Source organism: Mus caroli, chromosome 18 (genome assembly GCF_900094665.2).
Source record: "Mus caroli chromosome 18, CAROLI_EIJ_v1.1, whole genome shotgun sequence".
Taxonomy (NCBI): domain Eukaryota; kingdom Metazoa; phylum Chordata; class Mammalia; order Rodentia; family Muridae; genus Mus; species Mus caroli.
This window is the reverse complement of record NC_034587.1, coordinates 55,668,788-55,694,853: the sequence shown is the minus strand read 5'-3', so window position 1 is coordinate 55,694,853 and position 26,066 is coordinate 55,668,788. Positions and strand designations below refer to the sequence as shown.

Here is a 26,066-nt window from a genome sequence, read left to right as displayed (position 1 = left end):
ATATCTAATGCATAAAATAGGATCACCTACTTAAAGAATATGGGTAAATGAATAAATTTTGTTGTGGTGGTGATTTAACTAGGTAGGCCTTTGTGTATTTCTGCCTTTAGCTTTATGGAGAGCTTAAACTTACTGCATCACATACTACTTAGTCTTTTCCTTAGTCTTAGGCTAGAACTGCTTCTGAGTAAGAAAGTCTTTACAGTTTATAAGTACCATAAATGAAAATAGGTGTTCTTTAAGGCAGCAGTTCTCAACCTGTGAGTCATGACCCCTTTGGGGGATACACATCAGATATCCTGCATATCAGATTGTTAACACTGCAATTCATTGACAGGAGCAAAATTACAGTTGTCAAGTAGCAACATAATAATCTTATGGTTGGGGGTTACCACAGCAAAGAGGAACTATATTAAAGGGACAAAGCACTAGAAACACTGAGAAACACTGGTCAAGGCATTCCATGTGCTAACAGGTATATTATGGGATATACAATGAGTCTGTTTCTACTAGGTAACACTGAAGAGACAACTACATTCAGTGACAGATTTTTCATGATTATAGCAATTTTCTAACTTTAAAATCATCTTTTCCATCCTTTAGTCTGAGAAGTATGAGAACTAAAGACCAGATGAGTTAAACTCTGTGCTATAGCTCGTACTGCAAGTCAACGAAAGAGGGTCAGGATCAACTGATCTGTTTCTACAGTGGTGGCTGGTCTGCTTTGTCATGTTGCTTTTACTGGTTAACAGAGTCAGCAGGAACACATAAATGTTCACAAGGGAAAATGTAATTAAAGACCCCAGTACCTGAGAAATCTTTCCAGATCCTCCTTGCTGCACCTGGACCATGAAACATCACCAAGATTTTGTCCTTTGATCCATTCACCAGACATGATATGAAGACCATCAGCACAGGATGGGTGGTCATTGTCATGGTTGATGCCCATGCTGATTTAAAATACAATTGAAAGAACAAAATTATATTAAACCAATGTTATTTGTATCTCTTTCATTGCTACATTGGTATTCTAGTCAAACATCCGATGGAAAATTTAGTTTTGAAAATATTAGTTAAAAATAAGATCGTATTTCAAATTAATTTTTTTTTAAATTTTATCTTCCAAGTTTACGATAAAAATGTAATTTGATTAAGACCATGCATGCTTACATATTAGAAACTGATCTATACATATATTTTTCATTGTATTTATATGAATAAAAATATCAAATTTTCATTCAATCTTGCTGGATTGTGAAACCAACTTAACTACTAATCTTGGGACATTTTGATTTGCTACACAACTCCATCTTCTTCCACACACCTGAGATAACAGACATACCTCTTGGAAAGCTTCCTGGCCATCATTATCTTTTCTGTTGAATCATAAATCTGTTTGTTTAAATAGAGATCCTTCAAATTTGGCTTCAATCTAAATAAATGATTTAGAAACATCTGCAATAGAACCTAACTGAAGTCTTTCCTCTGTAAAACTTCTATTTAGACTTGTACTCTTTTCCTCTGCTGCTTTGTTATGATTTAGGTAGCTACTGTATTCCAAATTGTCACCACAGCAACACTTGAGCCTCCTAATCAAGCAATCACTGTGCTTGCGAAATGCTCCTGCCCGGTATAGTTCCTAAATATTACTCTCAACTGCTATCTCATTTTGATATCTATTGCCACATAAAGGAGATCATAAAACATTCTTACTAGGCAATGGAGACAACTGGTATGATGTTCTTCCTGGGTCTTACCCAGTATGTTTGGCACTCCTCTTTTGTTTCCTTCTATTTTACAATGACAGCTGACTTTAGCACTCATCTGTCTTCTTATCTCCTGTTATGGCAGTTTCCAGATGACTCAATGGAGACCATGGCCCTTCATCTTTTGCCATTTTATTTATTACAAATACCATGGGACATCTCAACTATGTTTCTTACTTTCTTGCAATTCCCAATTATTTAGCACTTCCTACATTCTGTATACCTACTATATGAGGACCTTGCATCTTTTCTGCCCCAATATAAAATATTTTAGTGTAAACAAGACACTGAATACTTTTTATGGGAACCCTGTCTCAAACTAAACAAAGCAACAGCAAAACAAATGAAAAGCAATTGCAAAAGAGAACAAGAAGGAGGATGCAAAAGAAGAAAGAGAGAAACAGAGAGAGAGAGAGAGAGAGAGATTGAGTGGAGAGAGAGAATAGTGACAGCAATAAGAGCATCGGAACAGAAAACTTCCACTGTAACTCTGTGCCCCACAGGATTCAATGCTAAGAACACAAGGATAGGGAAATTCCACAGTAAGTATCAGCTCCACAGTTCTTATTCCCATGATCATGGGAACAGAGACCTTCCACAGTAACAACACACTCCACAAGCTTTACCTCTAAGAACATGGGGATAGGCAGTCAGAATCAAAGTAAATGATTGATCCCCATCCTCTCTCCTAATCATATGTAGACAAGAAATGTCCGCAGTAACTGTGTACTCAATAGGCCTGACTTCTAAGAAAATGGAGACAGGAAGTGTCCATACTCACTATTGCCACATAGGTCTCACTCCTAAGAGCGTGAGAAAACACAGCAGTCTTTGCAGTAAGAAATCACTGAATAAGAAACAGGAGTGAACATAAGCATCCCTGTTGAGACGAACACAAGGGTTTTACCACCTTGTAAGCAACCCTAGGGTTTAGGAATAATTGCATATTTGGCTGGTGAAAAATTGCCTACAGTTGGAAAGAAAGAATGAGATAGTATGTGGTTTACAAGGCTGCAACCAGCCATCACACACTGGGCACTGTACATTCCACCCTGTCCCCTTCAGCCCCAAGGTGTCTTTAGGCTTTGTGCCCAACCAGATTCTACTCAAGATTCAAGGTTTCTGCAGTTTATTTACAAAAGTCTTGGACAAAGTCTCCCTTGTCTACTTGGATATGACATTATCTCACCATAGGATTCTGTGAAAACTAATACTTTCTATGTTTTATTATATAGTTTTAATTCTTATTTTCAAATTTCTTGAGCATAAGGAACTTATAGAATCCATAAATGTCTGACACACAGAAGTCACACTCTATATAGCTTAGGTAGAATCTCTTCTTTTTAGGACAGAATTCATTTAATGTTTATTCTCAAATTTGGGATTTCAATGTAAGGACTCATGAAAAAGGGATAATATTGAAGAGGCAGAAAGAGGAAGGTTTGTTTAATAATGCAATGTTTCCAACAATGGTATGGTAGTGCAATATTCTATTTCCTCAGGCTTTGATCAAGATCTAAAATAAAGTTTTGTAATGAAAACTTACAAGAACATTTATACTGTAGTTTAAACTATGAAGTTAGAATTTTAATCAAAGTTATTCTGGGTGATTACAATTAAACTTGTTCTAAAAGAAAAATGAAAATTTAATATAAAATATTAAAATATAAATTAAATATTTGAATAAAATGTATTATGACAATAGATTTATAAAGAGGAAGTTAGCACATGGGTAATAAATCTCATCTCTATCCTGTAAAAATAAGAAGACAGTATTAGGTATAATAACTTTAGCTATGATCACTTTGATTAAATAAAACTAAGACATGACTATCAAACCTAACTATTCACTGTCAGAACAAGAAATCTGTCAGTAGTGAATATTTCCAATTTTCATGAATGTCTTTGAATTTGGTCTGTATCATCACATATTAATACCATGATTGACTTTGAACCTAGTAAGAGAAATGCTTTTGAAGTTTGATAATCTTAAGAAAAGTAGGAGATTGTATAAGATGCATATGAGACAGTCCCACTGAGAGAAAGACAAGATCTGGGCATTATACTGACTTTTCACTATCTTACCCTATCTACAGGAAGAGAACAAATTAAAAACTAGTACCTAAGTAACTGTAAACAAGAAAGACACTCTCCTACAGACCCTTGCTATGAAGATTGCAGGAGAATGATTGAAATTGTTTATATAGTAACCCTATGGGGTAGCAAATAAGAGAAAATTTTTATTGCATTATTTTCTTTTGACAAAATATACACAGTGACAAAAGCAATTTGCTGTGTTTGCTTTATTTGTTGAAAGTGTAAGCTTCAGGCTCATTTAAAGATTTTCAGAGCAAGAATTACATTGCTTAGTCATTGAATTTAAACAAATTGAGAGGGTGGGGTGGTAGGGAGGATCTGAGAGGAGTTATTGGAAGAAAAAATATGATCAAAATATATGTAAGAAAAAGCTTAAGTAAAAAATTAAATAAATAAATAATAAATAAGTAAAATAAAATAAGAAATAAAATCACCTATAAGCTTGGCACAATCTCAGAGAATAACCAGGATGTCTTACTGTGTCAGTAATGGCTCACTTCCGATGCAGGCCCCTATAGTATCAGTGCATCATGCGGCTGTTGGTTTCTGGCTATAGCATTCTCACTGGGTACCCATTAGTTAACAGCCTCTGACTATGTGGAATGTGATCAATTCTTCAATTCTAGAGAGGAGGCTTTCAGAATAATGCAAGAATGTTGGCATTTCACAAATACAGTAATAAAACTTCTTAAGTGGTGTATCCATCTGGGAGATTTAACTTCCACGACTCAATAATCTGCCCATTTCCAAAGCACTGATATGATTTTCCAGCTGAGGAGCAGAGTAGACTCTTACTCTGAAGGCCAGTTTCCTTCTGGTCATGAGGTTAGAGCTTAGCTTTAGCCATGGGGAGAGCTGATGATGGAATTATTACTTATTAATGTTTCCTGAGGACATTTGATTCCCACCAGAAAAAGTAACCAATAAATTGAGATATGTACATTTTGAAACACATTTGGAGTCACCGGGAAACGTTGCTAAGTCTTGATTCTACCACTTTTAAAAAAAAACAACTGTGAATTTTATCTGTGCTGGTGAACACATTAGTCATTAGAATGATATCATTTAATCATCATAATAGCTGCATAATGTTCCCATTAGAATAGCTTCAACTTTACAGATCAGGACAGCTCTAAGGTCAAGGAGAGAATCTGTGACTTAGATGTATGTCCACTCAATTCAATGAATGCTCAATCAGACAAACCTCTGAATCACCTTACACTTCTCTTTCTGGACCAAACTCCATTTAAAGAGATGATTTTAGTTCTGAGGATATCTTGTTTGAATGCCTCCCACTTAGCAGAAACACTTCTCTCTACATAGAGCCCCATAGCCACATAATACCACATAATGCACATTGCACAGAAAACTGTTTAAAGTAAGACATAGTAACACCTCCCCACATGCTGTGCGACTGAACTACATTTTAATAATCTCAGTTTAAATTCATTTCGACCAAAAGCCTTGGGCAAATAAACCTCTCCACTAACATTGTACATGGTTGTCAAGTCAACTGAAAAAATATTTTTATCTTATAAAACTTCTCAACTTGTTTAAAAGTCCCTGCCAGGAAGTTTTTGTGATATCCTGCGGAAAGCTGGAGACTGGTTTGGATCTTGAAGATGGTCCCTTTTGATGTTAGAAGAGTTGGAGAACACTCCCATTTGGGGAGTAATTTGGAAAGGACTTGATTTGTAAACAGTAATATTTTAAAAAGGAAAGAGTTTTTCTCTAAGTGAGGAGGTGAGGAGGATAAAGGAGAGATAAATAGCAGTAAAGATGTTTTACAAAGCAATAGGAAAATATATCATTTGGAATCTCCCTTAAAATACTACTATATATAATACAGCTTATATATATTCATAAAACTGTATTTTATATTTAATTATATATACAAACACACATACATATATGTATATATCATTATATATAGTTATATATATATAGTTATATAGTTTAAATAGAGTTATGCCCTTTCCCACAAAGCCACAGAGTAACAGAATATCTACAACTAGGAAAGGAAACCTTTCTTCCAGTTGTTGGTTAGAGCAGTCCTGTAGACTGCAAAACAACACAGTCTTTGAGTTCAGTTTCTGCTCTGCAATTGTAGCCAGTTGCCTCCCAGATCTTCAAGGTAGACCCTGTTGCAGAAGACATCATAGACTTGAAGGAACACAGCAGAAGTGGACCTAGAAAACTCTTCCACAATAATTAACTTTCCCTATCAGAAGGCATTATTCCAAGTGCCAAGGGAGAAACACAGTAAGAGTATTACTCAACTGTAAGGCCTGATAACACAATAAAAACCAGCGTGGTAAGACATCCCCAAGAGTACAATAGTGGCAGTTATACATTAGAGATAACAAACAAGTAAGTGATTAAATTTAAGGGACACTAAATAGGAGGGATCATGCCTGCTGCTGAAAACCTAAACAACTACCCATAGTGAGAGAGGTCATAGACCCTACAAAAAAACCCGCTACTACCATTACTTTGAAAATCAATAAAATTCCTAACTCTCATACATAGATATATACAGCTCTCATTCCTTATCATAAAAACTTCTTTTTCAACAGATGGAGGCAACTACAGAAAAACACACTGTCAAATACACAGAAGTGACATTGTGGTGCATAGGGTCAATTGGTATACCAACAATGTAATCTCTACACCTATGGCTCAGGGAACAGCAGGGAAGAGGAGCAGGAAGATAGTAAGAGCAAAGGACCAGGAGAGTTGCTGAAGATAATGTCTTCTAGACTTAACAAGGAATCCTTACCCATGAAACCTCAAGAATAAAGCTGCCTAAACAAGATTCTCATAAAAGCGGAATTGAAATGGCAATTTGGGTGAGGGATATATGTCAAGGTCCCAGCCCTAGATAAAGGCCTAAGGAAAAGTCACTAACTGCCTAGAGAGGGACAGTTTCCTTCAAGGATGAAGCCGCAGATCATCCAACCCCATGTAGTCAGCTTCAACATATAAGCATATGAACAGCACTAAATGCACTCAGCATAACAATGATAATTAAAGAAGAATAAGGCAAAAGCAAGAGAAGGCAACGTGGGGAGGTTCAGAAGGGGAAGAGTGGAAATAATGCAAATAAAATTTTCATGTATGAAATTCTAAAAAATTAAATTTAAAAGAGGTTCTACTGGTGACTGTGTTAGTACTTTTCATGACATAATATTTATGTCATAAAAACTAATACAAGAAGAAACAAGTGATGTCTATGTCTAAATGGAAGTAAATTGGTTTCCATAAGATGTCATTTGATTCTACTGAATATATAAATATATCTGATTCTATATAATTGCACTGTGGTGTCCTCATGGAAAAATGCTTATATATTAGGAATTACAAAATAATTTATATCTATTATTTTATTTTAATTTTAATCATTTAACTCACTTTAATTTGCAATAAAACCCAGCACAAAACAACTATTTCTATTAGCATTTCTAAGACCTATGTGAGACAAGGCAACACATCAGATGTGTGCTAAAATGCTTTCCTGGCACACATGAAGGCATGGGTCCCATCTCCAATCCAAATATAAAAAAAGAGAGAGGTTTAAAAAGAGAAAGAAAAAGGCATACACAAGAGGTTTCTTTCAATTTCCCCAACGCTGGAGAGCCTGCCTACAGGTGTTGCAATCATTCGATGAGCTCAAACTATGCCTTGGTGCTACAGGAGATAGCATCATAGATACAATTAAGACCAGGCTCTACCCTCAGTACACTGATTATCTACTGCAGTTGGGACATTCCTGCTTGCTTAGCCCACATCCTAAGAATGTTTGCGGTAAACTTCTCCTTCCTGTCTCCGCTTAGCTGCCTCTGCTGGTGTCCATGATGACAATGGCTGATGCTATCAACCTGTGGAGCACCAAGAGTCCAGCCTCCAAAGTAAAGTCCTTTCATTTCTCTTGGTAAGAAGAGATCCTTAAAACATAATGGACAGGGTATTTAGATAGACATGACATTAGTTAGATGGTGTTAGTACCATTGATTGAAAGAGAACATTGGTCCATAGGGTATAAGAAATCTCACTATGGTACATTTTCTGAATGGTTCTTATTTACTCGAAAGTTCTGAGAACTAATGAACTAGCTAAAACCTACTCTTTACAACATTTTTCAAAATATCTGCCAACGGACTTCAATTTAATTTTGCCTGGAACAGTTAGCCCTAGCCTAACATGTGTCGTTACTTTCTAATATGATTTCCTATGCAAATCTTCATTCATGTTTCAACTCAAAATCTAACCTTTCTATATCTACAAAGGTGTGTTTAATAAATATGAGATCTTTAGGCCCACTTTTCTAGTGACTTTCAATATCTATGTCCTTAAAATACAGAGTATGCTAGACATAATTATTACTAACTATTGGGTTTGGTGAATATTAATAAATATCTATATACTATGACTGCCTATAATGTGTTTAAAGCTGTCATTTTAAAAATTGTCATTTAACACTTTTTCTGTGAAATATGCAATTTCTTACCATGTGAATATTTACTGTTTTATCGGCACATATAAAATTATAGTAGTAAGCACACTACAATGAGAAGAAAGTAAAAATATACAGGTGTCTTCTGAGAAACCATAAGCAAAGGATTCAATGTCCCCTGTCCCTTTACCCATTCAGGTAAGTAATGTATGACACTGGCCAAAATATACGTGGTAGAGGAAAGCATAACACAGTTGTTATAGAAAATTCTAGGCAATACAACACAGTAACACTAAATTTATTCAAACCTGTCATTAATTTTAATAGGATAAGGGCTACTAATTTTATAAAGAATAATTTTAAATATTTTCAGAAGCAATACATTTCTAGAGATTAAAGCTTTATCTATTAGTACCATCAGTTAATATTGTTGTAAAAATTCCACTCAACAAATCCTAAGAGAAAACAGTTTGCTGATTCTTAATTGCTTTATTTATTAAAAAATTTTGGCATATAGTAATTGTACATAGCATTGGCCATTTAAAAATAGTTTCCTTCCAGTATATCACATTATTTGTCCACATTCATCCCCAAACCCTCCCTTTAGCCTCTATTCTCTCCTTCCTGCCAATCTCCTCTCCCAGTCTCCCTAATGATTTTGTGTCATAAAAAATGCAATTTTTCATATCTGGACACGATTTTGGGTTGCAAATGGGGGAAAATGTGATATTTGCCTATTCTCTGTCAGCTAGTTTCACTTAATCTGAAAATCGCCAGTTGCACCCATTAAACAATACATATTCATCCTGCTTTAGGGCTGATGCAACTCTACTGTCTGCTCATATCATATTTTGTAACTTGTTAGCTTGTGAACAGATTAGAAAATAATAACAGTAAACATGGAAGACCGAACTGAAGATAAATGTCTTTTGCCATATTGATTACCCTTCTTGGTAAGACTTGACTAAATCTGACATTTCTACTGCTGATGTGGCTCAGAAGCTGCAAAGCTTATATTCAGAATTAAGTTTGTTCCCAATATAGACCTTGTCCACTATAATAATCTTTCTGAAAATACAAGGGGGAACTTTTACGTAATTTTAATCTTAGAGTAACCCAATCACAAAAGTATTATGCTCAATCTACTGAATGAAACCTTAGGTCCAAGGATAGCTGATAATCTAATGTAGGCATCCAGAAGAGAATGACTTCCATTCAATGGCTTATGATTAAACCCCACTCCAATGGATACAACTTTTTATAACCTTGAGAGCGTAAATAAAAATTCTTTATATTTCCAACTACTTTTGCTATTATTTGAGAGTCCTGACAGCACTTAGTCACGAGATTATTCCTCTGAGTACTGAAGAATGTCTAAATACTGTTCATGTGCCACTGTCACCAATTATCATTGGGATTAATGACACTGGCAGATCTAGACTTGCAGGTCCTGTGCCCAGCAGTAGATGGCCCACACAAAACCAATCCAATGCATTTTTGGGGGCTCTTTGCCTCATGATGCTTGGTAGATGCCTTGTTTTTCCTTTTTTAAATCTTTTGTGTATAATTATGTTTTCTGGTGTTAAATTTTCATGGGATTCCTATGTATGTGAACATGTATCTCTCTAAGTCCATATGTGTGTTTTTTTGCATATTTTCTTTGGTTCATTTTTTCTTCTGTTCATTTTGTCATATTCCTTTTTGTTTGGTTTTGTTTTGTATTGTTCAAATTTCTGATTATTTAGACACCTATTTGCTCTTTAATGGGAGAGGAAGAAAGGGTGTAGGAAGAGGAATGGAAGAGGAAATGGGAGGATCTGATAGCAACTGGGGAAAGAAAAACCATAATTAAAACATATTGTGTGGAGGAAAATCTATTTTCAATAAAATGGGGGTAGAGGAAGGAATGATGGCTGTATGCATCCTCTTGTGTAATCTACTAATTGCACTGGTCTGTGATTGGGGAAGGTGCTCAGATGTGACAAATATTGCTCAGGATCAAGTTAGTGCTGACCACATTCCATTACTATGTCTCATTTAATTGTTTAGATACTTTATCTAAAACATGTAAATCAGTTCACTCTGTCTATGCAGATAGCAACAGGGATTCTATTATTCTGAAATATTTTTTACTTTCTTGAATACTTGTTAAAAACACACATTGCTTTGTAGTTTCATGCCTGTCCATGATATTTATTTGGAAATGTGTAGTGAAATCAGCCATGCACCATCTTGATAAGGGCTGCCAGGGCACAATGGGGTTTATTCAGACTATGAGGAAGGGTTACAGGTTACAAAATGTGCTTTGCATTATACTTCCCTCTGCTTCTTACCGCAAGTTCTTCTAAGTTATCAAGAACATAGATTCCAAAAAAGCAATAATAATAATAATAATAATAATAATAATAATAATCAAAGGCATACAGGGATCCCCAAAACTCACATCATTAATCCACGTACAGTATGGTGACGCCTTTTACTTACTTGTGACCCATTTCATGAGCGATTGTAAACGCAAGGTTCAGGCCATTGTCTTCAGCAATAATACACTTCCTCTTTTCACTACACATTCCATTCAAGTAAGCAATACCTAAAAGACATTGTTAATCATGTATCAAACACAAAATTTATAGGAATCTTTGCTAAAATAATACAGGAATGACAATGAGTTTTTTCCCACTTAAAGGTAACAACACTGAATTGAAAAATCAAGTCTTTAGGAATGAAATTTCAGGTGGAAATACATCTGCATAAATCTATTAGTATATTTTCAAATATTTTTAGAGAAAATTATTTTATAACTTAATGAATCCCCAAAATTCACATTGCACAAGGAGTCATATGTCATATTTCTTTTCCTTGAGACAAATAATCACAATATATAAAATATAAATAGAACATAATGTGACATATTTTTCAGTTTTTGAGAATTCAGACATATAAAAATGGAAATAAATTGAAGTTAATTTTAGCTAATAGAATTTTTAAATTGCATTCAGTGAAATCGTATTTTAGGCAATGCAAGCACTAACTATAATGTTTAAATAATTACAGTATTGCCCTTGAAGATATTGCTTAATATGACATCAGTGCAAAGTATACATGGAAGTGAAATATTCTTTATGATAGAGATCTCAACAAGCTACTGGTTATTTTGTTTTTTCAGATCAGAAAAATAAAGAAACTGTTTTAATAGGATACTAAAGCTATTTAAACTTTTTGTTAAATAAAATCAGAAAGTACTTGAGTTCATCGTTTTTTTTTTTAATTAGGTATTTTCCTCATTTACATTTCCAGTGCTATCCCAAAAGTCCCCCATACCCCCCACCCCACTTCCCTACCCACCCATTCCCATTCTTTTGGCCCTGGCATTCCCCTGTATTGGGGCATATAAAGTTTGCAAGTCCAATTGGCCTCTCTTTCCAGTGATGGCCGACTAGGCCATCTTTTGATACATATGAAGCTAGAGTCAAGAGCTCCGGGGTACTGGTTAGTTCATAATGTTGTTCCAACTATAGGGTTGCAGATCCCTTTAGCTCCTTGGATATTTTCTTTAGTTCCTCCATTGGGGGCCCTGTGATCCATCCAATAGCTGACGGTGAGCATCCACTTATGTGTTTGCTAGGCCCCGGCATAGTCTCACAAGAGACAGCTATATCAGGGTCCTTTCAGCAAAATCTTGCTAGTGTATGCAATGGTGTCAGCGTTTGGAGGCTGACTATGGGATGGATCCCTGGATATGGCAGGGATCAAGTACTTTCTGATTTTATTTAACTGATACTACACTAATGAAGAACTGTATGTTTCTCATCAAATATCTCATGGTCTATTCCATTTTTTTTTTCTCTTTGCTTTTCTGCATACTTTAAAGCCTGACTCTTCAAAAAGTCTTTCTATGTGTAACCTCATTATGGAGGAAACTCCTGACAGTGGTTTGGCTGAAGAGATTCAAAGATATGAAACTGACATAGGTGCATTCACTTGGGGGCCTCATGCTAGGACAGTGTCAGCCAGGAGATGACGTTAGGTGGGTCCTGAGAAGACATGCTCTGTCTCTCTGAAGCAGAGCAAGACATGAGATTATCCACTGCAATGCTTTCTTCTGCTGACTGTTCTACTGTAGCTGGTCAGGGTGAGGATGCCCCTCCAGCTAGAAATGAGCAGCTGTCCTCAGAGCCTGTTCCTGGGGCTGAAGTTGCTATTACCACGTGCATGGAGATGGACCAGCCATATGCATTACTTGACTCAGAGATACCAGCCATCGGAAAAGCTGACCTGCTCAAAGAAGGTCATGAAGAAGCTAAAATATCAGATGGAGAAATAAAACAGACACAGAAGTTAGAAGATCCTATGTGGGCTTCTGGGGGTTCATTTAATGATTTCACCCAGGCCCAGGACACTTCATTATTCACCATGCAGACAGATCAGGTGGCTTGGCTGAAACTGAGCAGGCTCTACCTACATAGCCCCAAGCCGAGGAGCCTCCTGCCACTGCTGCTGCACCTACTGCTGGGCTGGACCTTGGGCTAGAGATGGAGGAGCCAAAGGAGGAGGCTGTGAACCACCACCCAGAGTGTTCTTGGCATTCCTACATCAGTCATTAATCAAGAAAATAATCTGAAAGGGCACCTGGTATTCTCCAGATGGGATGCAAAATGGAGAATAACAACAACAACAACAACAACAGAATCAACCAAACAAACAAACAAATAAGAAAAATAAAAAAAAAACATTTCTAACATTCAAAAAAACCCTTTTTTTGAACATTTGAAAATAAAATACTAATCTGTGAATTGTCTTCCCAAAATCCTAAAGTTCACTATAATTGGTATATTGTTTGTTATAATAGCTCCCACAGGATTCCTACACATTCTATCATTTTTTCACTCAAAATAAAGTCATCTGACCATCCTCTTCTGACTCAAAGGAGTTTTTCTGTCTATGTATAGTATGTATGTATGCATGTGCACCTGAGCATTTGGCCAGAGGATGATGTCAGATGTCTTTATCAATTACTTTCCACCTTTATTCTTGAGGCAGGATCTCTCACCAAACCTGGGGTTTGTTGGTTCGCTAGGCTGTAGAGCTAATGAACTCCAGGAATCTCTCTCTCTTCATCTATCTCCCCAGCATGGACACTCTAGGTGCACACTGCATCCTCCAGCTTTATACATGAGGATCTGAACTCGGGTCCTCATGCATGCACAGAGGGCACTTAACTGAACCTTTTCTCCATGTGCCTCTCTCATAATTCATACATTTCGAACAAGGTACCCAAGACCTCCAATATCATACTGAGATTTGTGTTCACACCTAGCTCCTTCTTTTGCCTTCTAGCTTAAATAGGAATAATGCACAATAATGACTGTGGGATTTTCTCTTTAGTAGATGCCTTATTAACTTAAGAGAACAGCTTCCTGAAATTCTTGCATAGTAGAGGAAAAGGATGCTCCACTGTAGGTGATGTAGGCGTCCCAGATAAATAGGAGGCAGACGGTGTCCGTGAGAGAGAACAGAAGACAGAAAAAAAACTGCACCAGGATATGAATCCCTCTTCTGGACTCTGCAGACACTTGCATTCCTCTGCACATACTCCACCTACCTGGTCCCCAACCCCACACAGACAAAACTGGACAAAAGATCTCTAAAAACAGAGGCCAGAAAAGGAGATGCATGTCTTTTAATCCCAGCACTTGGGAAGCAAAGGCAGGTGGGTCTCTGAATTCCAGCCTAGCCTGACTTACATAGCCAGTCCCAGATCAGCCAATGATACATATTGAAACCATGTATGGGTGAGGGAGGCCGGGGTGATTTTACAAATATATATACTGGTGACTGTTACCATAGAGTGGAATTATAAAGTCTCAGAGACATTTTAAGTCAAATTATTCAGTCATGTTGCCTAAATGAAAAAAATTTAATGTTAGAATGAATTTAAGGAAGAGACAAAGGTAACCAGTATACACAGAAAATGTAGAGAGAATTCAGATGAACCAAACAGTGCTGCGATAAAGCACAAGGGATCGTGTGTGAGTAACAACTTGGTAAACACAGTGGGGGAACCTTGGTTTAGAATCAAGAAGCAAGGGGAATTGTCATAACCTTCCTGCACCAGCATGTAACACGGGAGAGCAGAACGTGATTTCTCTGAGGATCCTTGAGTATAGAAGTCTATAATCACAAGACTTTAGGAAATCATTTACTATTGTTTTTATGAAAAATATGCTAAATAATATTATTTATAGACTCTGAAGACATTTATACCCTAAATTATAAATGCATATTAAAGAACAGAAAATAGTCAAGAGATGATTATGTATTTACACAGAGGTATCATCACAGTTATACTATAAAACCATTACCACATATTTCAGGAAAAAAATGTGTAAGTATATGGTAATTCACTGATAGCAACTGTACAATGTGCTGAGATTAAGGGTGAATTTTCTGCCTCTTTCCCATTTACCAAATCATGTGTTCATAGTGGTTTATCGTGGGAAATGTAAAGCTTATAAACACAGTGATCATCTTTATAAATTTCATTGATATTTGCAACTTCTCATAGACCAGATTGTGGTTTAATAATTAAAAACGATCTTCTGCTCCCACTCTACTGATGCACAGGCTCAGAAACTTCAGTTAGTGCTTGGTAAATGTGAAACTCATTGCACTTAATTTAGAAGGTCAAGGAGATGTCTTTGCCTTGACGGTTACAGAGAACTTCTGTTGCCATTTAAAAGAATTGTGTTATTTTGTTTCAAAGGCCACCTTTTTCGGTTCCTTTCAAAAGCTCATATGTTTCTTATTATAATAAGGTCTAGGGGTTAGGAGAGGAAAGAGTTTAACAGAGCTGTTATTAAAGATAGATGTAATGCAGACCCATTTCAAAGCACCATTAATGTAAAGAATTCTTGAAATGTATAGCAAACAAAAACAGTCTTCTACTTTCCCATCTAAGTGAAGCAAAATACAAACCAGGATCCAGAAGAATCTTTCCTCTAAAAACAAATTAAAACTATGCTGACACAAGAATACCCTGCAAAGACCATGGGAGACTCTCAAAATGTTGCAGGATGCATTTATGAAACAGACTGTATGAAATCAGCTCATATCTGACCAGCTAGATAAACACAAACAGAACTAAGGGTCCTTTGCTCCTGGACTTCTGCTTTTATGACTAGGTGGACCATATGATTTCAAAGTTCTGACTTCTGGCACAAGGTTTCATCAGATACTTAGATAATTTATTTACCTCATAGCTATAGCATATATGTTATTTACCTATAAGGCATTACTTCTTGAAGTCTATGGCAGTCAAAATTCTATGTAATGAGCATGAGAGTACAAATATTTTGGTCATAGTTTTAGAAGTGTGAGCCATACAAACACCAATTTTAAAATGTGCACACAAAGATATATACATTGTTGTAAAATATCACAATAGAAACAATATTTAATTTTTCTAAATATGTTAAAGAGGGAAAACCAGGCAGGTTTTATGAGAAGGAAAGTGGCTGCTAATACCACCAATAACTGAAAAATGAGAACACTACAGGAGCGGGTGAATATCCCTGAGCAAACATCTGAGCGTGGCATGGGACAGAGAAGCTATGACAGTAAGTGGTGCAGGATCAGTAGATGTGCAGGCTATCTCTTCATCAAACAATTGATTTAGCATGTTCTAATATGGCCTGTGTTTAAAAGAATTTGATATGTGAAATTCTCTGGAGCTAAGATTAATAAATCATTTTTGCTTTAAGCATTAAATAGGAGTCTAAGTTTGAAGGATCAAGATATATTTTACACATTGAATAAAAAAACTGAGTGTATAAAAATAATATCCAGATATTGAAAATCTATAGGCATGACTGATTACATAAACCTTTACAAGCTAGCAATCCCACCAACAATGGAGGAGTGTTCCTCTTTCTCCACATCCTCGCCAGCATCTGCTGTCACTTGAATTTTTGATCTTAGCCATTCTGACTGGTGTGAGGTGGAAGATGCTGGCGAGGATGTGGAGAAAGAGGAACACTCCTCCATTGTTGGTGGGATTGCAAGCTTGTACAACCACTCTGGAAATCAGTCTGGCGGTTCCTCAGAAAATTGGACATAGTACTACCGGAGGATCCAGCAATACCTCTCCTGGGCATATATCCAGAAGATGTTCCAACCGGTAAGAAGGACACATGCTCCACTATGTTCATAGCAGCCTTATTTATAATAGCCAGAAGCTGGAAAGAACCCAGATGCCCCTCAACAGAGGAATGGATACAGAAAATATGGTATATTTACACAATGGAGTACTACTCAGCTATTAAAAAGAATGAATTTATGAAATTCCTAGCCAAATGGATGGACCTGGAGGGCATCATCTTGAGTGAGGTAACACAATCACAAAGGAACTCACACAATATGTATTCGCTGATAAGTGGATATTAGCCCAAAACTTAGGATACCCAAGATATAAGATAAAATTTGCTAAATGCATGAAACTCAAGAAGAATGAAGACCAAAGTGTGGACACTGTGCCCCTTCTTACAAGTGGGAACAAAACACCCATGGAAGGAGTTACAGAGACAAAGTTTGGAGCTGTGATGAAAGGATGGACCATCTAGAGACTGCCATATCCAGGGATCCATCCCATAATCAGCTTCCAAACGCTGACACCATTGCATACACTAGCAAGATTTTGCTGAAAGGACCCAGATATAGCTCTCTCTTGTGAAACTATGCCGGGGCCAAACAAACACAGAAGTGGATGCTCACTGTCAGCTATTGGACGGATCACAGGGCTCCCAATGGAGAAGCTAGAGAAAGTACCCAAGGAGCTAAAGGGATCTGCAACCCTATAGTTGGAACAACATGATGAACTAACCAGTACCCCGGAGCTCTTGTCTCTAGCTGCATATGTATCGAAAGATGGCCTAGTCGGCCATCACTGGAAAGAGAGGCCAATTGGACTTGCAAACTTTATATGCCCCAATACAGGGGAATGCCAGGGCCAAAAGAATGGGAATGGGTGGGTAGGGAAGTGGGGTGGGGGGTATGGGGGACTTTTGGGATAGCATTGGAAATGTAATTGAGGAAAATAGGTAATAAAAAAAAAATAAACCTTTAACATATTGTGAAAATATTAGTCTGTCTTATTAATTGGCTTATGACTAGATTATTGATTAAAAACAAATGGCCATCTAGGGATACAAAAATCACAATTATACTAGTTATGAATATGATAGCAACATCATTACAAATGTCAATTTTAAATACACTTTTTCAGATTCTCTTAAATATTAAAGTAATTTAGGATATCATTGACAGTGTAATTTCTATAAATACTAAGGAAAATATACTTCCAGCATAAAACAAAATGCAATCCAAGACTGTAGCAACTCCCTTGATAAAATGAGGTACAATAATATGTAGATGTTAAAGTGCTTATGTGTATTTTAACATGAGTTTGTCTGACACTCCATTTATGAAAAAACATGAATGTTTAACAAAGCTTTAAAAAAAGAGAGAATTCTCCCATACTAGAAAGGTTCTTTATATTTCAATTTTGGAGACTCTGGGTCAGGAGCAGAAGTTACCACATCCTCTGAAATAACAAGTGGTGGTATTTATTATCAGGCATAGCTTCAAGATGTCTGTGGGTATAGTCTATGTCATAGCATACAGGTTGAACTAAGAATTACTTCTGTATCCCTTAATACAGATGTTGTAACCCTGATACAGCATCTATTTGTATGATGGTGAAGCCTGGTCCAGGGATCTGGAAAGTGAATACGGTTGATTATGAATGGCCCAATGCATCCAGGCAGAACAGCCATTACTAATACAGTTCTCTTGGAACTTTTTGTGTTTCTTAGAAGAAATAAATGAACTATTTAACAGTTTTTAATATTATAATGCTCATTAAATACTTGAGAGTGTTCTAAATAAGAGAATTAAAACAATCACTTTTAAAAAAGAAAGAAAGAAAGAAAGAAATATTAGAATTGATACTGTCTGTGGTTTTTTAAACATCCATGAAAATAACTTTACATTTTTGCCATTATTGAGACCGGAAAGGCAGCTTGGAATATCAACCACCAGTAACCCGAGAATGCTAGAAAAGACTCAGGTGTCTGCAAATGGAAGTGTGAGTTAGTGTAAAGGCAGGTCCTGCACTGGGGAATATTGATACACATGTGACTTCGTCATGATACTGCATATCAAAATGTTAGCACAATAAATTGTTATTAAGAAGAACTTCTACTGATATGAGGTGCAAATTGTTCAGATATATACACAAATGCGTATTATAGGCAACTCTAATAAGCTAGCATACTATATATTATATACTTGTAAAAAGTACAGAAAGGAATGCAGGACCAACACAATGGTTAGGGAGAGCAATTTAAATAATTTCAGACAGGGGCAGGGAAATGTAGGAGGAACAGACATCTCTGTATGCCATTGTGAACGCAAAATCTTCTGAAACTCCTATTGAACCTCAATGGCTAGACTATACTGATAATAAGAAGTGGGACCTTTTAGAGAACATTAGGCTCTGGACCTCTGTAAATGGTTAATACTGTCAGTGTAGGACTGACTTGGTTACTGTGTGACTATGTCCTGAGGTAAGCATGCATTCAGCCTGATCTCCCTGGTTACCTGTGTGATCACTTTCTACCAAGTTATAATCCATACAGGAGGCCCTACTACACATCAAAACTCCCAGTCCCAGAACCATTACCCAAGCTCTGTCATTTATGTCATAGTTACAGAAAACAGACAAAGGCACAGTACAGAAGACAATGGTTAAAGGCATTAATATGAAAGACGGTTAACATTTAAAATACAGACAAGTAAAATAAATGTGACTCCAGGTTAGGAGGAGATAAATGGAGTAGAGCTATCCAAAAGATCCAGCAGTAACATCAAGAGACCAACAAAAGGTAAGTCAAACAGTAAACGACCACAAAAGAATAACAAAGCACCGCATAACGACCCCACAGGAAAATGCCAAACACATATTGGGTTTGCTTTAAATAATACAGCTGTAAGGGAAACAAAGCAACAATAAATGATGTAAGATGATATTACCACTAAAGAGTGACCCTCTAGGAAGACCAACAGTCTCAACTAACCCAGACCTCAGACAGGCTGAGACAACTAGGAGCATACATAGGCTGGTCCCTGGCACATATGTAGGAGAGGCCTCACTGAGAGAAGATGAGCTTCATTCTCAAGATACTTGAGGCCCCAGGGAAAGGAGAAGTATGGTTGGGTGGTAGGAGCACCCTCTCAGAGGCAAGAGGGAGGAGGGATAGGATGAGGAACTATGGGAGGAATGGGGGAGCAATGACTGGAATGTAAATAAATAAAATACTACTAATAATAAAGGCTATTATGAGCTGGAATTAAAATGTTAAGACTAGACTGGTTTTTTTTTCCTCCTTTCTCATTCTCCTCTTCCCCCTCCTTCTCCACCTCCTTTTCCTCCTCAGCATCTAGAAAGGAAAGGTTGTACTCTTTCTGCTACATTCTAGATGACTCTCATAAGTGATTCTGACTCCGCTTGAGACTATCAGAGCAGATCACTATCACTTGATTTTGGAAGATTAAGTTTTCAATCCATAGAGTCGTAATTGAACCAGTTTCTATTGCCTAAGCTTGTTCTTTTGACTTATCCCTTAAAACCATAAATAAAATGGAAAATCTGAAAAATTTTAATCCAGTTCCTATTCAAACAAAAACTATAGCACTACGCCAAACTGAAAAAACCATGAATTGTGAATTACACGTAAGTAACTCAGTGAAAGAAACTTACTGCTGAGACTGTACAAACATGGCAGGAAATCAGTATTTCCCTTTTGGTAACTAAAAGAACAGTAAATGTAAGATGATGGGCTGTCTAGATGATTTTATGTACAAGATAAATCTATGAACAGGTTTTGAAAATATTATCTGCCTTGGAGATGAACAATCTGACTTTAAAAAGTTAAGATTAGTCATAATTAATTTTGTGATTTAATATTAAATATACAGATGGAAAATGTAATTTTATTGCATATAAATAAGGAACTTATGGTAATACATGTTATATGATATATAAGATATACAGTATATATTATGTTATATACTAATCATATACTGTAGAAATTAAACAGGCACAAACGTCATATTACCAAAGCTGTAGAAATTGCTTTCTTAGTAAAAACGCTAATAGAAAGCTATTATAAGTATAAAACTCTAAAACTTTGATAGAACTTGAAATATTATTCTCTCACCACCATACCTATTTTAATAAATTTTAATTTATAAGTTGCTTTCTTCTCAGTATGATCAGCATTCATTTAAGAAAAAAAAATAATTACTTTTAGAAGAATGGATACAGAAAATGTGGTACATTTACACATTGGAGTACTACTCAGCTATTAAAAACAATGGATTTATTAAATTCTTGGACAAATGGATGTATCTGGAGGATATCATACTTAGTGAGGTAACCCAATCACAAAAGACGTCATTAGATATGCACTCACTGATAAGTGGATATTAGCCCAGAAACATAGAACATCCAAGGTACAATTTGTAAAACACAAGAAAATTAAGAAGAGGGAAGACCAATGGGTGGATACTTCATTCCTCCCTAGAATGAGGAACAAAATACCCATGAAAGGAGTTACAGAGACAAAGTTTGGAGCTAAGACAAAAGGGTGGACTATCCAGAGACTACCCCACCCAGGGATCCATCCCATAATCAGCCACCAAACCCAGACACTATTGCATATGCCAGAAAGATTTTGCTGAAGGGACCCTGTTATAGCGGTCTCGTATGAGGCTATGCCAGTGCCTGGCAAATACAGAAGTGGGTGCTCACATTCATCTATAGGATGGAAGACAGGGCACCCCAATGAAGAAGCTAGAGAAAGCACCCAAGGGACAGAAAGGGTCTGCAACCCTATAAGTGGAACAACAATATGAACTAACCAGTCCCCCCAGAGCTGGTATTTCTAGCTGTATATGTAGCAGAAGATGGCCTAGTCAGACATCACTGGGAAGAGAGGCCCCTTGGTATTGCAAACTTTATATGCCCCAGTACAGGGGAATGCCAGGGGCAAGAAGTGGGAGTGGGTGTGTAGGGGAGGAGGGTGGAGGGAGGTTATAGGGAACTTTCGGGAAAGCATTTGAAAGGTATATAAAGAAAATATCTAATAAAAAAGAGAAATCTAAATAATAATAGTTTTGAAACAATTATAACTGCAAACACTATATCTGATTATAAATATGCTAGATTTTAGCATGCTATATTATATAGACAAGTTGTATCATTATAAATATACACTTAAGATGTTTTAAAATAATTCATCAAATAAAACATTTATTCAAGATTAAGTGACTCCCAAGTTTATATAGTCCGTTACAATTTTAGCTGTATGCGGTTTTCCCCTCCATAATTGTTCAATACTTTAGAATTCCAACTGGAATGTAATACCAGTTTGTTCATGACCTCAATAAAGTATGATGTAGCAAAGTACTGAAAAATAAGTTTTAAGGAACTGATATCTGTGGCTATCATGGATATAAAACTATATACATTAAATACATGCAGGCTTTGAGTAAAAATTAAACCTCAATAAAATCATTCATAAGAGCTTGCTTAAAATGAATAATTAGTGGTTTTATGTCAAATATTATACTATTGGATACTAATTTCAAGTCAGATTCTGAGTTTGGAAAGTTCGTTCTCTACGTTTTCAATAGTCCCCAGGAGAGTAGGAATGCGAGTTAATTAGACTCTGAATGTCAAGAAAACGAAGCCCTGCCAGAACATGGTGACATTACATATTAAAACTATCTACTTTTATTTGTAAAAGTCATGTTAACTATCTTTTACCATAGTAAATTCTTTAAAAGTTCATAGGAGTTATGAGGTCTTATAAAAAATGCTTATATTTTTTGTTTCTTGAATTGGAAGTATAGTTGGATGGATTCTTGCCCTTAGAGAATTCTTCCTTTAATCTGTTGTAAAGCCTAAGGCACAGTGGAATTTTTCAGCACAAGCCCTAGCAGAAAATGAAGTTTAATGTTGTTCTTTTTCTTTATAGATCTGTGTAATAGTCATCGATAATAACCATACCACAGATTCACAATCATGTTGCCTTAAAATTACTTCCACCAAAGAAACTAGTTCATTGCTTTTCAATTTTTCTTGAGACAAATTCTTAGGGAAAGAAGGTAGGTAAATTCTTTGTCAAACTATCACATCACAGTAGTATTCTTTAACCCAATTGCTAATATATTTCTTCTCTGAAACCTCTTGATGTGGGCTTCCAGAGTCCACATTGCTCTCAGATTTCCAGCTTCTTTCGAGAACAACATATTAAGCTTTGCCTAAAGTATTCAACTGCTTTTCTCATCCAAAGTCCCAAAGTCATCCACATTCCTCTAAAATCAATGGTGTGGGGCTTTTTCACAGCAATGCCATCTTTGTGTGATATTTCCTACTGAAGTGATAAATACCATGAGCAAGGCTAGTTATATAGTAAAGATTTATTTTGGCTCATGGTTGCATGAGCATCAGAGTCCATCATGGTGAAATACTGACAGTGCATGGCAGGCATGATATGGGAGTGAAAGGCCAGACTCATATCTTGAATAACAAACATGAAACAAAGCAAACTGGACATGTATGTTGATTTGAATGAGAATGGCCCCCTAAGTGGATATTTGTCCATCATGATTGAGACAAATAAAAATATCACATGCCAAGAATAATGTACGCTTACATTGAATTACACATGGAAGGTAGGAAGCTAATAAGGGCCCATGAAGGTGTGTCAAGGAAGGAGGGGTAAAATACAGGAGACAAGGAGAAGGAAAGGGAAACCAGGGAATAGGAAGAGAAAATTTTACTGGGAAATGAGAAGACAGGGTAGAGAAGGAAGAATGAGAATGAAAAACATTAAAGACCTTTGGAACTCTAATATATAACCTCCTACTATAAATGCTCCCTAAAATATATTCACTAACATGTGCAAATAGGGTTTGAATGCAGTGCCCCAATGACCTGTGGTAGGGAGATTATAGTGCCCCTTACACAGATGTTATGGAAGTAACAAATACTTTCTGTTTGGATTTAAAACTTGTATAATGTCCCATACCCTTAAGTAGCCCCAAAAACCTGTGGCTGTCTAGGTCACAACCCTGGAGGAGAACCTAGTATTATTATTCTCCCAAATGTACAAGGTAATAAACTGTCCCCCGAGTTCTTATCTTTTTTTAAAATTAGGTATTTTCTTCATTTATGTTTCCAATGCTATCCCAAAAGTCCCCCACCCCCCTCCCACTTCTTGGCCCTGGCATCCCCTTTACTTAGGCATACAAAGTTTGCAAGACTAATGGGACTCTCTTCCCAATGATGGCCAACTAGGCCATCTTCTGATACATATGCAGCTAGAGACACGAACACNGGGGGCTACTGGTTAGTTTATATTGTTGTTCCACCTATAGGGTTGCAGATACCTTTAGCTCCGTGAGTACTTTCTCTAGCTTCTCCATTGAGGGCCCTGTGTTCCATCCAATCACTGACTGTGAGCATCCACTTCTGTGTTTGCTAGGCCCAAGAATAGCCTCACAAGAGAGAGCTATATCAGGGTCCATTCAGCAAAATCTTGCTAGTGTATGCAATGGTGTCAGCGTTTGGAAGCTGATTATGGGATGGATCCCCGAGTATGGCAGTCTCTAGAAGGTTCATCTTTTCGTCTCACCTCCAAATTTGTCTCTGTAACTCCTTCCATGGGTGTTTTGTTCCCAGTTCTAAGAAGGGGCAAAGTGTCCACACATTGGTCTTCGTTTTCTTGAGTTTCATGTGTTTTACAAATTACATCTTGTATCTTGGGTATTCAAAGTTTCTGGGCTAATATCCACTTATCAGTGAGTACATATCATGTGAATTCTTTTGTGACTGGGTTACCTAGCTCAGGATGATGCCCTCCAGGTAAATCCATTTGCCTAGGAATTTCATGAATTCATTCTTTTTAATAGCTAAGTAGTACACCACTGTATAAATGTACCACATTTTCTGTATCCATTCCTCTGTTGAAGGGTATCTGGGTTCTTTCCAGCTTCTGGCAATTATAAATGAGGATGCTATGAACATAGTGGTGCATGTGTCCTTCTTACCGGTTGGAACATCTTGTGGATATATACCCAGGAGAGGTATCCTGGAATCCTCCAGTAGTTCTATGTCCAGTTTTCTGAGGAACAACCAGAATGATTTCCAGAGTGGTTGTACAGCTTGCAATCCCACCAACAATGGAAGAGTGTTCCTCTTTCCCCACATCCTCACCAGCATCTGCTGTCACCTGAATTTTTGATCTTAGCCATTCTGACTAATGTAAGGTGGAATGTCAGGGTTGTTTTAATTTGCATTTCCTTGATGATTAAGGATGTTGAACATTTTTTTCAGGTGCTTCTCAGCCATTCAGTGTTCCTCAGGAGAGAATTCTTTGTTTAGCTCTGAGCCCCATATTTTAATGGGGTTAATTGATTGTCTGGAGTCCATGTTCTTGAGTTCTTTATATATATTGGATATTAGTCCCCTATCTGATTTAGGATAGGTAAAGATCCTTTCCCAATCTGTTGGTGGCCTTTTTTTGTCTAATTGACAGTGTCTTTTGCCTTACAGAAGCTTTGCAATTTTATGAGGTCCCACTTGTCGATTCTCAATCTTATAGCAAAAGCCATTGCTATTCTATTCAGGAATTTTTTCCCCTGTGCCCATATCTTTGAGGTTTTTTCCCACTTTCGCCTCTATAAGTTTCACTTTCTCTGGTTTTATGTAGAGTTCCTTGATCCACTTAGATTTGACCTTAGTACAAGGAGATAGGAATGAATCAATTCGCAGTCTTCTACCTGATAACCTCCAGTTGTGCCAGCACAATTTTTTGAAAATGCTGTCTTTTTTCCACTGGATGGTTTTAGCTTCCTTGTCAAGGAACAAGTGACCATAGGTGTTTGGGTTCATTTCTGGGTCCTCAATTCTATTCCATTGGTCCACTTGTCTGTTGCTATACCAGTACCATGCAGTTTTTATCACAATTGCTCTATAGTACAGCTTTAGGTCAGGCATGATAATTCCAACAGAGGTTCTTTTATCCTTGAGAAGAGTTTTTGCTATCCTAGGTTTTTTGTTATTCCAGATGAACTTGAAGATTGCTCTTTCTAATTCACTGAAGAATTGAGTTAGAATTTTGATGGGGATTGAATTGAATCTGTAGATAGTTTTTGGCAAGATAGCCATTTTTACTATATTGATCCTGACAATCCATAAGCATGGGAGATCTTTCCATCTTCTGAGATCTTCTTTAATTTCTTTCTTCAGAGACTAGAAGTACTTATCATACAGGTCTTTCACTTCCTTAGTTAGAGTCACACAAAGGTATTTTATATTATTTGTGACTATTGAGAAGGGTATTGTTTCCCTAATTTCATTCTCAGCCTGTTTATCCTTTCTGTAGATAAAGGCCATTGACTTGTTTGAGTTAATTTTATATCCAGCTACTTCAAAGAAGCTGTTAATCAGGTTTAGGAGTTCTCTGGTGGAATTTTTAGGGTCACTTATATATACTATCATATCATCTCCAAAAAGTCATATTTTGATTTCCTCCTTTCCAATTTGTATCCCCTTGATCTCCTTTTGTTGTCAAATTGCTCTGGCTAGAAATTCAAGTACAATGTTGAATAGGTATGGAGAAAGT

General features: G+C 36.7%; 1 protein-coding gene across 1 annotated transcript in view; it reads right to left on the bottom strand.

The window, feature by feature from the left end:
• The window catches only part of Adamts19 (ADAM metallopeptidase with thrombospondin type 1 motif 19), a 195,127-nt gene that overhangs the window by 92,454 nt on the left and 76,607 nt on the right, over positions 1-26,066 (bottom strand). The window contains exons 8-9 of the mRNA XM_021150815.1: positions 10,801-10,906; positions 810-950 (exon numbers count right to left, since the gene is read on the bottom strand). Of these exons, the coding sequence (XP_021006474.1) occupies positions 810-950; positions 10,801-10,906 (247 nt within the window). The remainder of the gene's footprint in view (positions 1-809; positions 951-10,800; positions 10,907-26,066) is intronic.